Source organism: Triplophysa dalaica, chromosome 12 (genome assembly GCF_015846415.1).
Source record: "Triplophysa dalaica isolate WHDGS20190420 chromosome 12, ASM1584641v1, whole genome shotgun sequence".
NCBI classification, from domain to species: Eukaryota; Metazoa; Chordata; class Actinopteri; order Cypriniformes; family Nemacheilidae; genus Triplophysa; species Triplophysa dalaica.
In genome coordinates this window covers 1,661,263-1,676,709 of record NC_079553.1, presented here as the reverse complement: position 1 = coordinate 1,676,709, position 15,447 = coordinate 1,661,263, and the positions used below count along the sequence as shown (strand labels likewise).

General features: G+C 40.7%; 1 protein-coding gene across 1 annotated transcript in view; it reads right to left on the bottom strand.

Moving 5' to 3' along the window:
- eif3ea (eukaryotic translation initiation factor 3, subunit E, a) overlaps positions 1-15,447 on the bottom strand; it is a 32,725-nt gene that overhangs the window by 13,163 nt on the left and 4,115 nt on the right. The window contains exons 4-7 of the mRNA XM_056762806.1: positions 13,823-13,865; positions 12,782-12,886; positions 6,232-6,357; positions 5,114-5,238 (exon numbers count right to left, since the gene is read on the bottom strand). Of these exons, the coding sequence (XP_056618784.1) occupies positions 5,114-5,238; positions 6,232-6,357; positions 12,782-12,886; positions 13,823-13,865 (399 nt within the window). The remainder of the gene's footprint in view (positions 1-5,113; positions 5,239-6,231; positions 6,358-12,781; positions 12,887-13,822; positions 13,866-15,447) is intronic.

The following is a 15,447-nucleotide window of genomic DNA, read 5'->3' as shown; positions in this document are numbered from 1 at the left end:
ACCACAACAGCTCTGACGTGCAGCTAGCAAGAATGTTTATTCTTTGCAAGTAACCGCATCAGATTTCTATAGAGACCGTGAGCCATCAGTTTCACTTTTCTTTAATCCAGCGAGCTTGCTTATTCTCAACAAACACAAGAACATGAAATGTCGCATGTTAAAAGCACCACTGTTCGTCGGTCGCCCCCGTCGAGAAGAGAGAAGGAAAACCCCCTTCCAGACACGGATCACCAACTACAGGCCAGCCGAGCAGTGAAACCCTATCCACCGGGGACTTGTTTTTCAGCCACAGGTCAACTAGCTGTGGGCTCAGTCTGAGATGGAAAGCAACGTAGCACTACTATTACAACCCAAGACAAAGTTTCCTCTCTACCGACGTGCACAAGCTTTTTCTTACGTGAACCAGGAAAAAAAAAACATACAACAGATGCCTTGTCATAGCACTGAGAGCTCCTGTTAAGGTGCACTTAACTTTGAGTCAACTTGGAGGACAGCCTCTTCGTCTGCGGTATCTGAACATCTTTGAACCCCTCGTCATCCCCCGTACGAGGACCAAATTAAATTTCAAGGAGGAAGTGGAGCCGCTGGCCCTTAAGCCTCAGCGAAGAGAAACACATGTCATTTGGAGGAAGGGGAGGGGGATCGCCGGATGGATTAATTAGCCGAAACAATTAAAGGGACCCTGTGGCACTTGTGATGTCGGAGCTAAAAATGGCAGCGGCTTCGGCGGCGTGTGATCCCTTCAGCCTCTCGTCTCTTTGTAGTCGTGGACTTCATGGCAAACCGCGACACCTCATGCTGTGTTCCTGATTAACTTACACCTACTGGCTCTCCGAGGGAGGCTCTGATGGCCAGACCGCACGCATGAGTCACGATGCCCTATCTGGACTTCGCAGAGGAAAAAAATAAAGAGTTATCCAACCGAGCCCGACAGCTACGGCTGAAGTGAAGATACGACTTAATCGGCTGCTAAATTTCAAGAGGACATTCAAATTGGGTGTATCAAACTCTTCTCGGGGCTGTTTTTAGAAAGTTCAAAAACTCATCTCTCTTCTATAAGCACGTAACCCCCTCACTACCAGAAAAGCACATTCTGTCACCGTTACTCCACCTTTGGTCATTTCAAACCTGTTTGAGTTAGTTTCTTCTGCAGAAGACAAAAGAAGATATTTTAAAGAATGTCGGTTACCAAACAATGGCGGTACTACTTAACTTCTGTTGTACGAACACAAAACCAATGCTGATCAATGGGTACCGCAGTTGTTCTTCAAATATCTGTGATTCTGCAAACAGGTTTAAAATGACCAGAGGAATTACGTCAATTTTTTGGGGGGGGGATGAACCGTCCCTTTAAAGACATAAAAAAATGACAACTGTCCTCTGCTTCAGTTTTCTTTTTTTACATTTATTAGGATATGTTCTGCACTAGGTCTAGTTACTTTGCAGCGAGATGCTGCCGATGATGTTAGCTCTTCTATGGCAAACCCCCTGCGTTCTCCCTCATTTGTATGTCGCTAAAAGCGTCTGCTAAATGACTAGACGATTTAGAGTGTCTGAGAGAGGATGAAGAGCTATCAGTAGAAACGAAGTGAAGGAGAAAAAGAGATGCAGTTTCAATTTCATGATGTATCTGTGAGGAGGGGGGATTAGAGGTAAATCAAGTGAAACTCTGAATCCACTCTGCGCTGGCTGGGATAGTGTTTCTAGCGTATTAGCTTTCCGGTTTGCACCTACATCATAGGTCATCTTGTGACAATATTCTTTCTCAAACTGCCCTTGGAGTCGTATTATATGATAGCCTATCTTTTGTCCTGCACTAAACAAAATGTCAGTTTCTGTTTCTGTTTTGGACGGAATGACTACGTCAAAAAGGTTCACACCAAAACACTAGGGTGAATCATCTAAATGCGTCAAAAAAACAACAACTCACAAATAGGTGATGCCAAAGGATTTTTTTTTAGCCTGAGATGGGACAACACGATTAACATTACATCGATGTTAAAACCCTGTATGTCCAAATTCACTGAGCTTGGAGTACTCTGTTGCCAATATTGACAAGCACTTTGATTCTTTTTTTTGGTTAGATATATACTAAGCCCAATGAGAAACAAAGGCTGACTAATAATAATGATTCAAGGCAAAATATGGAGATACAAGGTTTCAGAAGAATCTGTCTTCCATAGAGTAAAATTTACAAAAAAACATATCCTGATGTGAACGAATGACTCTCCTCTCCTAAGCACCATCCAATCAACTATGACTGAACTTGAGCACAACAGGCTGATGTCAGCCTGAATGTCGACCAAACAAAAATGAAGAATAACAAAAACGAAAAGAACAGAAAACAAAAGGTCTTTTCAAAGGGTCAAAGAGGTTTACTACACACCACAAAGCCGTTTTCCAACTCAAACATGACGATCAATGCGCTTGCCCTCCAGGAACGCAACACTGTTTTGGTACATAAAACGCAGTGTATCTAATGCAGTAAATTACGCAGAGATTCAGATTTATGAGGTCTGATTGCTTTTCGTGGCCGCAGCACGGCAAATAACAGCTTGAGGCAGAAGCAGCAAGAGATCGACGACAACAGAAATACGAAAGTTTAAAAATCATTCCCAGCAACAAAGATCTCTGATCTTACAAATCCAACCACCAATTAGAAGTACAAATCCACAGGGGGTTTAAATGAAATAGGGCTGCAACTAACGATTTTTTAATAATAAAATCGATTTTTTTAATAATCGATTAATCGGATACAAACATAAACCAAGAAAAGCATTCATTTCCAACCCTTTATTCAAAAACAGAACTAAAATCTTTAGAAACTGCACAAACATGTTGCTCCTTGAACATCCCTGAGCTGTTATAATAATAAAATAAAAATGGACTAACACAAAAAACATACACATGTATGCTTTACATCGGCCAAATATATAGACTTTTTTAAAATAAAGTGCCACCTGATCTGCCAGAACAATAATTAACTTATAAAATCTAAAGAACAATACAAATCAGATTTTTTTTTTTTTTAGATACTTGGACTGGAAACGAGAAATAAATTACTAAGAAAAGCTTTTTTTGTAGTGTAGCTATACATGACAACAGATTGATAAATGAATGGTTCAAAAAAAGCTAGAGAATAAAAACGTGTCTTTATTCTTGCAATGCAAAGTAACTATACCACCCCTGATTTACATCCGTTATTAACGAGCTAACGCTAACTTGTCATGCTTGTCAAGCTGGATAACGAGTAAACACCAGTACCAGGGACATTACGTTCCTCACTTCAAAACGGAACAAAAGTACGATTCCGTAATGACCTAACCTGCTGTTGAACTCCCTTTCTCCTCATCAAAGAGTCCAACATGTTTGCGTTTAAGGTGCTGGATCATTGCCGTGGTGCTCCCATGCCATGTCGCTTTTCATATTTTCCAGTTAACACACTTTTTCTGATAGTGTGATAGTTTTTTTATTTAGTGTGAAATGCTCCCGCACCTTGGATGACTTGGGTCGCGCAGATTTCTCTGCCTCCGCCATGTATCTTTCCTCGTTTTTTTTTTTTGCTCCGCCCTGTCTTTGAGGCGCCGAACTCTGCTAGCATCAGTTTGCGAGAGAGACCGACTGTGTTCACTCAGCTCCGCGCTCAAATAAAGTTTTTTTTTATAATCAAACGTCTCTGTGTCGCGCGACACAATGAATCGATTATGAAATTCGTTGCCAACTCTTTTAGTAATCGATTTTAATCTATTAAATAGATTCGTTGTTGCAGCCCTAAAATGAAACAATGAATGTTCTCGTATAATGAGCACCTAAGTCCAAAGGGCTGTTGTCGGGCCAGCCAACCGTCTCAAAGGTTTGGAGCGGGGTTGAAATAAACAATTAAGGCCCATGCTGTGGGTTCAAGTCAACGGGTCAAACATTCAAGCTAAGCTCACAGCCACAGGTCACCGGCCCTCAAAACAGGAAGTAGCGGTCAAGGGCAACAAGAAGGGGCCAAGCCTCAACAAGGTTTCCAGCTTGCAACAGTACAAACGGTCACCTCAATCCGTATTTGCATCCACTATGGTCAGGCACTTATGAGTAATTACTGGTCTGGTCATCTTTAGCCATCTGTGCTGATGGAAACCAGTGGAAAAAACATAATGGAGGCAGATAAGTTATGTGTTGCCGTGACTTTGAATAGACCAAGACATCTGGTCATCAACACAAAAGTGCATTAAGGGAAACATGCATGAATTAAGGGATGCTTAAGCTTTGGAATGTCAAAATACTTTCTGTAGTTAACAAAAAGCTAATTATGAGGTCTTGTAAACTGGGTTTAAACCCAAGTTTAATAAAGTTTGTTTTTTCAAAACTATTCACATTTTATGAGGAAACATGTTTATTTAAGGACACAGCTGAACATGGATTTGTCAACATGGCTTCAAAGAGATAGTCTACACAGAAATGAAACTTCTTTTATCATTCTCTTACGCTCATGTTTTTCCAAATCTGTAGGACTTTTTTCTTCAAAACACAATTAACTTTTTTGGTGTTCCACAAAAGGAAGAATCATGTACAGGTTTTGAACCACACAAGGGTGAATTTACAGTTCAGTAGAACACAAAGAAATTTATTTGGAAGAATGTTGGCAATTTTCAGTTCTGGCGCATCATTCACTACCATCTGTTGTTTTGAAGACTTAAAGTAATGAGGCACCTTTGACTACCATTTATATTTGTCCTACTATGGTAGTCAATGATGTCCCAGAACAGGAAATTTCTAACATTCTTCTAAATATCTTCATTTGTGTTCAACAGAACAAAGACATTTATACAGGTTCAGAAGAACTGAGGGTAAGTAAAAGACAGAAATTTCATTTTTTGATGAACTATTCCTTCAAACACTGAACCCGTTAAATAACCAGCCTTTTGTCAGCATTTGAATGAATCGCCAGACTTATTTTCACGTTGACCGCTGGGGTCGTGGATCTGTGAGCACAGCATCAGCAGTTTCGTTTGTGGACTGCGGTGGGCTTTCCGACCTGGACTCGTGCTCGTGTCCCACCTCATCCGTTTTTTCGAGAGTTAAACCAAAACCAAATCCCAGATGGAAAACTGCAGAAGGTGCTTACTGTGGCTGATAGAGGAAAAGCTCAATGATGTTGTCTCTGCCCTTTGGGTGGTTGAAGAACACGAACAAAGACCAGTGGATGAGCCAAGTCCTTTGCTGAAGAGACTGGAGAGGAGAGCTGACCGTCTGCAGAGAAAGAAAACAAATGGGGGGGTATTAAAGAAATACTTCACCTAAAAATAAATTCTGGGGTAGCTTAGCCAGCCACATGTTTCCACACCTGTAAGACTTTCCTTAAAGGAATAAAAGTAGTATTTAAAACAAGTCTTATACTGGTCGTTCATTTCCAGGTGATTACAATGAAAAGAGCTGAAGAGCTTTCAAACTTCAAAATGAAGCTAAAGCTGCTGGAATTTATTCACATCCAAGATTTCTCAAGATTGCACTTGTGATTCTCAAATTCATGATTTCATAAACTGGCTGATCCCGTTCAGAGTCTCGGCAATCAGATCAGGAAACTGATTTGGTTCTTATTGAGGGTCACCGAGTGAAATATTGTCAACAAATTCAATTTCACAAATATTTTGTGGCCTCAGAAGACGTGTTTAAAAACGAATATTAGGACCATTTGTGACACTTTTATGGGGTTTTCTGTCCTGAACCTGAAAAATCCCTTCACTGAAAGAAGATAAGAGAAAATCTGGTTCACTATTTCTCATTTTCCGTTCTACATAGATCAGCCAATCTGAAATGTCATGAGTGTGAATAAATCATAAATCTTCATTTTCGGGTCTTTTAACAATCCTAAAAAGGTGATGTGCTAAGCAGCTTTAATTCTCACAACATCCCATGTGAACTTCTGCCTTGGAGAAAACAAGACTTGGCTCGTGTTGCCTTCCACGCTCGGTTCAAATTTCAAGTTACAAAATAGAAATTAACAACATTCAGGCCTTTTGTTTTTTATTTAAACATACTTCTCCCCAAGCCAAACCCCTTGGCCTTTCCCAGCTCAATTAAAAATCAAGCTCCACCGACAAAAAGGAGCAATTCAAGTTTGCTTGACTGGTGATGAGAAGGAAGCAGAGAGATGGAGGGGGGCTGAAACACAAGGCGGTCAATATTATGGCCTATGTAAGGGAATATGAGCGCGGTATTGAATTCTGAGTGGCGGGGCATTACATTGTTATCGATAGTCTCCCTCAGGCGGGTAAGGTCCTCCATGGCAGATTCCCAGTTCTGCATCAGGATCTCGGAGGCCAGCTTGCCCCACAGAGAGTTCAGTGCGTTTCTGTCAGTGGCTGGAACCTGCACACACACAAACACACACAAACACACACATAAGTAAACATCATCATTGATTCACACACTATACTGTTCTGCCCAGAAGTTGGCATGCCCATTGTACTCGATGCAAACCAAGTGGATTTGTTTTGAAGAGACTATATAATAATTGCAGTTTCCTTTATTTAGTGCAGGAATAATTTCACTCTTAAACAATAAACTCAGATAAAATTATTTGGTTCTTTACAAGTTAGTTCTACAGAAAATAACAATATTTCACTGAAATATAAAGAACCAAGCGTACAGCATATCAACTTTTGCACAAGACAATTTGTTTAAATGTATAAAATGCGTGTCATTTTACGTTATGCCTCCTTGTTGCTTTTTTTAACATGATCCAGCCTTTCAGTTTTTTGAGCAAATAATAAAACTAGTGTCAATAAAATCATACTTTGAGTTTTAAAGGACATTTCACCCAAAAATTGTTGTTTTAAACCTGTATAAAACAAATTGTGTCGAACACAAAGAAAGATATTTATTTAAATGGTAGCAACTGAGATTTTCGAGGCACCATTGACCACGTTAGGAGGAAAAAAATCAAATGTGTCCCAGAACTGTTTGTTTTCCAAAATTCTTCAAAACATCTAATTTTGATTCAACAGAACAAAAAACTACTTGAGGGTGAATTCATAACATAATTTTAAAGGGATGGTTCACCCAAAAATGAAATTTATTTATTTCTCTACTATAAATGTAAATTTGAATACAGTTTTTTTTAAATCTACCACATAATATAACGTGATCTCATAACTATTTAGAGCAATAAACACACATTACTTATTTTCAAAGGCTTTAACAACCATAGCCTGGATTTCACGGACAGGTTCACAAATGCTAAACATCTTCCAAATTTAGCAAAGAGAGCACGTAATCTAGAGCACAAATGTAAATAAACCGAATTAAAAGAGAGATTCCTGTGGTCAGATGCCACTTGATACCCATCCCACAGATCCAAGTACCTTTTCATTTTAAGAATAGTGCATTTCTGAATTGCATCTTTCCCGCTTCTGCAAACATATTCGATCAACATTCTTGGCTACTGTGTGGAGGCCGCTCGCCGGAGTAACTTCTTTATTTGTTTACAGAGGATAAATGGATTAAACTATGTCATCTTCGGGAAAGGAGCTTGAAAGGGAAAAAGAAATGAATCCTGAAAGACTGTTTTGCTTTTTATAAAACCTCATTTGCTGTACTTCATGATAAAGCCACCGCTGTGTCACACATGATCCGCTCTTCACAAATCTTCTGCATTTCCCATTAGTAAGCACATCTGAGCCCACATAACAACAACACGACAGTACTGTATGTCAACCAATCTATCCGTGCAGTGAATCTATAGATTTAATAATACAACATTTGGTCAGTAACATATTACAAACATACGCACAGAAACGCAGACGTGAATGCTAATGTTTTTTCAGGAGGTTACATCAGAGAGGTCCTCAGACAAGAGTCAAAGGTTAAAGGCCACCTTGTCTCTGACATTACTGGGAAATAATTACACGAGTTAAACAAGTGCTCCTTAACTAGCCTGGGGTCAAATGCTATCTCTGTGGAAAGGAAAAACACATCTAAAGAGGCAAGAGGGTAAACCATTTAAATAGTCACGAATTACAACTTTTCAGGACAAAAGTCACCTTCTCTAATATCTACAGGTGGAGAAGAGAGACAGAGTCAGTAGGAAAGAAAAGCTCTCCAAAGCTCACGTGAACTTGCTGTGACCTCAAGTGCATTGGCTTGGACTCGGATGAGGGTCTTTAATGATGTGTGCGGCCCCTGTGACAGGCTCGAACACATGTCTGTGGGCTTTGATCAGCCCGGGATGCGGACAGGACCGGAGTGGTGGAACGCTAATCAAAGTGTCCGTTTACGGAGGAGTGAGAGAATGAGGTCCAGACATTAGGCCTAAACCAATCAAATCCTCGGGTTTGATTGGATGAGGATGGATTAGGGTGTGACCGTTGTTTAAGTGGGAACAGCTTTGCCAAGCATCTGATACGTTGAGGTCTCTCTCTTGACAAATAACAAAAATTGGGCATGTCAGTAAACGCTGCAACCGATCTCGTTCGGTTCCGCTGCTATTGACGGCAGAAGCCAATAACGGTCTTCATAAGCAGAAACAGGCCCTTGGAAATAATGTTTAGATAACTTGATTAACTAGAAATTAAGATAATCTCCTGACCATTTAGCACAAAAGCAAAACATCCTGCAGAATTAAGTTATCAAAGGCCAGTAAGACGCTTGCCCGGTTTCGTGTGAGGAAATATGAACGTGATTCAACACGGCCCATCTCTGTAGAGACGATCAGCTTCAAAAGGAACGAAAGCCGATGTTTTAAATTACGTGTAAAAAGGCAGAAAACAAACACTAGCAGGAGTTCATCCGTTGCAGGTTAGAGAGATGTTGAAGCAACTCTGCGTGTTTAAAGAAAAGAGAGATGGGCGAAGGCCGGGGGCTCATGGGAAGTTAAGCGGTTGGGTTTACCAGCTGATAGGCTTACAAGGGATCTAGTTGCAAATAAAACCTCCCATTAAGAAATGCTCTTGTATATCTACAACAAGAGTGGTCAAGCGCAAATTATTAAAGGTTCAAGACCTTATCCAGCAAAAATGGGAGTTTTGTGGCTTTAGGTCAATTTCTATTAGCGTTCAGGTCATTTGCAGATATACGAAGTTAAGATTTAAAATCTCTCTCTTCTGGGGAAATGGATCATAAACGCAGATGAGTCATCCTGCATTACGCGCATTTCAGATTCAATCAAACGCTCTCTATAATAAGAATATCCCTCTCAAGCAACAAATCAGGGTGCATCTCTGTGAGGGAACTAAAGATATTAGGCACTGGTCATAATAAAGAATGATCGTTTCAACCTTACTATTTCAATTGGAAATATGTCAGCACAGGAAAGAAAACGGCGTTCGTCAAGGATCATGGTGTCTTCAAGGGATGTCAAATTTGTATTGTATAAACAAGCAGATGGATAAATGTAATGTCAACGAAACAATCTATTCGCCTAATGTTAAGCTGCCAAGGGAGTAATATTTGCATAGCGCAAGACAGTTGCATGGAACGGCTTAAAAATAAACACGGTACGGACGCAACTACCCATCCACTCGCAACACTGGAGAGCTTTGATCAAAACTCGCAAAAGTTGGACGGGTCTAAATGACTTTCAAAGCCCGAAAGCTGAAAGAGAGATCAACTCAGGGGAGAACCAGAGGAAAAAGCCATCTGCGTTGCCAATATAAAGGTCAGCGTTTCAATTCTAAAAGTGTTTGTTTTTTCTTTTTTTTCCTGGAAGTCCCTGCCTGCTACATTTGGCGAAGCTCCATGTCATTATGGCAGCACATTGATTGGCTTTCAGCGGTGTGGCCAGGCAAGAATAGCTTCAATACCTGGGTTTTTCCACAAGTTACCTTGACTTTCCATCGCCTCCTGAAATGGGCACATTTTCGCTGACTGACCAGCAACAATAAATTTACTGTGCCGGGGATCCGACGGGATACTCAATCTTTATTCTCAACATCCAATCCCTGCATTAACAGATGATATGAATAAGTTGCTCTTTTCGCACCGTGCGCTCCCTGTAACTGGACCTTGGGTCTGGATTTTGCAAGCCTGGCTTCCTCCGTTAAATGGCTACGTTTCCCACGTTAGAGGGGTTCTTGAGCCCAACCTCTCCCATGCTAAGAGGCACTTGAGGAGATGGGAGGCCCAGTACGACCTACAGAGGAGGGGGATAAGGAATACAATGAAGAAAAAAGGTGAGGAAGGTATTCCTGAGAAAGTCGACCGATTAAATCCATTTCCACATTTTTCCATGGACCAGTTCCAACGCTGATGAGAAACACTTTCTGTTTGTTTCAACTACGATCGCAAACAGGCAGATAACAAGGTTTCAAAATACTTAACTGAATGGGAACAAACGCATTTTGCTGTAATGTTTATTTACACTGACTGAGCGGTAACGGTGTAAACAATGTTGGTTGAGGTCTCATGTGCTCAAAAGGTGGAAATTACAGCAGTGATTTTGTCCTAACCTAGCTTCTATTGGTGCATATTAAAGGGACAGTTCACCCAAAAGTTTAAATGATTTACTTGCACAAAGGAAGACATTTTGAAGAATGTTAGTAACCAAACAACATTGTGGTTTTGTGTCGATATGATGGAAGTCAGACATTTTCCTAAATATCATTTGTGTTCCACAGTTAAAGTTATATTCAGGTTTAAACCACACGAGTGTGAATAAATGACAGAATTAAAATTTTGGGGTGAACTAACCCTTTAAGAAACACAACATGTGATCAAACACCATTCTAGAAGGCAGTTACGAATACACAAAAACACAAGAAGTGAAGGGTGCAACTCAAGGCTCGTCGACGGCACTTTTCCTCGGCTCCCACGAAAACCACAGGGACACAACAAGCAAACAAAAAACCAAAACAAACGGCATGACTGATTCTGCAGATCATTTACAAATGGCAAACAGGTCGACATCAAACAACAAATCTTAAAACGCAGTTGAGACCCCACCAACAAAAAGATAAAAACGTTTATTTAAACGATGACTCGTCTCCACAGTGACAGAGTTGCTTGGCAAACGTTTTTTTTTTTACGACGCGATGTGGGCTGAGTGAATCATACGTGAGAGCAGGTCTGGCCATCTGACCAAAGGGTAATGCATTCCGTTCAGAAAGCCTCCGCGGTTATGTGAGAAACACACGGCGGCGTCCGATAACTTAGCCAGGCGTGGAGCCTCTCGCAACATTCTAGGCCCAGGCCGGCGATGACAATGGGCACCTCTCTTCAAAACACTGGACTACTTCCACACACTGTGACCAGAGAGAAAAGAGAGGGTCAATTTGTTCGTTCCCAGCCGTCTTAACCCCCCCCACCCACCTACTAGCCAGACAGCACATCACTGAGCCTTAAGCGTCCGGCCACTTTCGCCCATAAGTTCATCTTTCACTCATTTCTACAGGCAGTGGGAGAGAAGCCACAAACACCAGAGCCCAAGCAATGAGCTCTTTGTTTATAGAGGAAATAAGGAGTACGCATGTGTAACGTGGATACTGCCAGTACTCTCGGTGAACTGCAATTATCTTCCCCCACAAACCTACTTTGGTATTATCTGATTCCAAAAGTATTCCACTGGTGAAAATTATTTAATCTAAGGTCCTCGGTGCATCATTGCCTGGATCTCTCTCTAGACAACATCACAGAAAAAAAGTAAAGCGAGAGTCGTTCTACAAAAGAAAACAGAGAAATATAGGACTTGTGCTGAAAAATATGAACCTATTGCAGAAAGATTTATACAATAATAATATTGAATGAACCGCCCATTGTACCACTGTCTGCTTCATCGTGTGATTAATAACATCAAGTGAAATTTGTTTAAATAACAAAAATGGATTATGTTCAATTTAGGACCTTTATTTAGGAAACGCAGTGAAAAAATTGAAATAAACGTGAAATGGAATTTGAAAATGTCATATTCAAAGTGATTTTTCTATATTAACAGAACAGATTTAACAGGTGCGAATGCACACCTTGTGAAATTTATGCAGAAAGAACTTCTTTATTACGCAAGCTACATTTAACTCTTGCAAGAATAGGGAATCCTGGGAAACCAAGACCGATTAGGCCACAAAATCCCCACCAATAATCTATGGGGAGCAGCTCTACCCATAAACCCAAAAGCATATGAGGTCTGCCACTGAACACTTGGCGCTAGAACAACCCCAGACCGACTCCTTGAGGTAGTTCTACTCAGTGCTGAAAACACAAGACAAGGATTGTAATATCCCATGACTTTTAAAAAAATAATTACATCATCAGGTACTTTTTGTTCCTTTGACTTTCTCAAGTGCAAAAAGCTATTACAAGAATTTGACTGTTGAAACAAGTCAAGCAATGAATGAAAGGCTCTCAATAACTCGTAATAATACGCATTGAAATGTTGGACCCTAATTTAAGAAAATCTACCTGTGAGCGACTGATCTCCACTTTTCACTGACGTCACTTGGAAAACACAATGCTAAGTGCATGTGTAATGCTTATAACTCATGGGATTTGGCAGAGTCTGGTACTAAAAAGCAGAACCATATTAAGCGGAGACAATAATTCAGACTCTCAATGGGGGGGACCGTCCTCCGAAATTAACACTCACAGGGGAGGTCTCCATCAAAATAAAACTGTTTATCCATTAGACCAAGAATGCATATAACGGCATCAATTTGCGAAGGAGAAAATGAAAGGGTGTTGTGATGAAAAGAAGCTCTTTTAAATTGCCCTACTGGGAACGTCCTGGAGGAAAATGCTGGAAAACACAACGTTGTCATCTGTTTAAGACGGGGGGGGGGGTTGGGGGGCGTGGTAAGACACATACCAGGACTCTGAAGAAGTAGAGGTACTCCGCTGCACCTGAGTAGTTCCCACACTCGTACTGGAACTTGGCGTATCGGTACAAGGTGTCCAAGTACTCCTGGCGGAACTGCAAGGGAAGTCAGAAGTTAAGAGAGAACACAAATGAATTGGAAATCTATTACCAGCAATATGAGTAGGCCTAATAGATGTTTGCAAACGGAAACAAAACTATATCATTATTTGCTGAAAATGTCTGATACCAAGGTCAATAAAAAAACCCTAGGAAATCACTTTGAGCAGTTGTTGAATTGTTTTCAATTGAAACAGGATGTTGAAAACACATATCGCCTAACACAAGTCAAGGTTTTGCAAAACTGTTTTGTTACAAGTGAGCTTTTGGGAGCACTTGCACATAAATAGCTTCAAACGCTCATAACATTGAGCTAAAAGTCACAAAACTCCAAATATGATTTCATGGGGGTCGTTAAACCACAAATCCACCACAATTCTTGAGTTTAGCAAACAGTGATGACAAGACGGTACCAGACGTTTGAGAAACATGCTGGCAGAGCATCTTGGAACACAGAGCTCATAATATGTGTGTGTGTTTGTATTATGTGTATGTGTGGTCATGGTAAACTAGAACCCGGGGTGGATGTGAAGCCTACAGGGGCCTTCCCGGGGCGGTAGCGGGGACGCGCCTCTGCAATCAGAAGAGCCAGCGCTGTGAAGGTGCACTAAGGACAGGCCCCAGCTCAGCCCAAGGATGCCTGGGTGGGAGTGCCATTAAATCAAATATAGAATCCCCAGCATTCTTGAGGCCATACCCACGGTTTTTGGACCATTCCGTTTATTCTTAACAATTCGCCACAGAATGTAAATGTCCGCAGAAATTTCTGCAAGCCATAAAATCCCCCAAAGTTAAGTTAAGGTTTTGGGAAGTCATTTAATGTCTTTCTCCTTGGGGCCCTCCCCTCCCGTCTGCCCCCAAAACAACACCGGGTTCAGAGAAAAGTCATGAGAACTTCTCAAAAAGGGTGAAAGAATCAGCAAAAGTACTTACACCGTGCTTCTCGGCCAAATAGTCAAAAAGCATACGCCCATCCCTGTAGGAAAAAACATTTTGTGGTCAGAAATGACTTTTTAAGATGGTAAGAATGTGCATAATTCTCTTGATGTAACCATTTGGTGGATGTTGAACAATGAAAATATTCCTTGACAAGATATTTAAAAAATACAGAAGTAAATACACAACCGCAGAAAACATAAGAATCAATGAATGAAGAGACATGATATGGTTTTAAAGCGGCCGTCCTTTGGATTTTAAAAAAGTATATTTATATTTCACATATTTTAAGTTTGTTCACCGCTGTGCCTCTTCTCACAATATGATAGGATTTTTTCTTTAAAGTCCCTCCTTCCCAAACACTCTGATTGGTAAAGCTGACCAGGTCGGTCGTAATTGGTTCCCCGCTTAGAGTGTGAAGATGTCCCACCCATTCCATATCAGCGAGCTTCTGCTTCTCAGGCTGTTGTAATTGGATCTGTGCCCCTCTCAGTGCACGTGTTTTCATAAACTTTAGCTTTTAGCAATAAACAGTAACAATTGCTTCAACTTCACTTTATCAGGTAAAAACATGCAGATCGATCGAATTGTAACGGAGGTCTGCTAGTGCATGTGCAAACAATCTTTGTTAGAGATCGTGATTTTTTCCTACTATGGCGAGGGAAATGATACCAGACCGCTTGGCGTCAGACCAGTTATATTAACACTAAAAACAGAAGCGTTAGTTTTGGCTTTTTATATTGGAACAGAGTTGGATAATAAAACAAGCAGATTGACCAGGATACATTTGCAGGCAGGACTTCAAAGGATGTTTCATAGAAGTGTTTTAGAGGTATGCGCACACACACACAATATAAGTGTATTACACAGAACAGCTTTCACAGCCGATGTTAAAGTCACAAAGCTGATATTTGACCTCAGTCAAATGTTTACAATCTCTGATAACCAAACACTACTCCAGCAGCTCTTCATCTTCTCTAAGGAAGACCTCGCCCCTTTTTTGGCGTAGTCCTGTGGGTGGAGGTTATTAAAAGCACTAGGTATAGTGACATCATGGACCCGAGAAGTAAAGTGCTGTAGTCCTATCAGGCCTTTCTCTCTAGACCTTGAAAAGCGAATTCTGTTAAAGACAATATCTCACTTGGCATTGAACTTTGCGCTTTATCATTTTGTAGATTTTATTTATGTTCTAAAAGCAACATTACACAAATACTAAACTTTGATAATTGGCATCACAGGGAATGGCATCGTTAAGCAAACATGCACCAACACATTGAGCTCTCATGAGTTGAATGTTTCATCTCCTTCATTCTCCCTACATCATGTCTTATTTCAATGATCTGCTAAATGAAAAAAAAGACAAAAGGCTAGAAATAAACGTCAGTGCTTATCACACAAAAACACGACAAAAATGAAAGAATGAGAAATAAGTAAAAAAAAACACTTGTCACCTCTTCAGGTAGACAGAAACAAGCTACTGTTACTTGTGTTATGCTTGCATCATTGAGTTTTGGTAAAACGTTCGGCACGGCACTCGGGCTGGTAACCATGCTAACCGCACGACCACCTCCGCCAAATGTGGCCGGTCTCCAAAGAAGTCGGCAAATGAAGAAGTGCGTCAC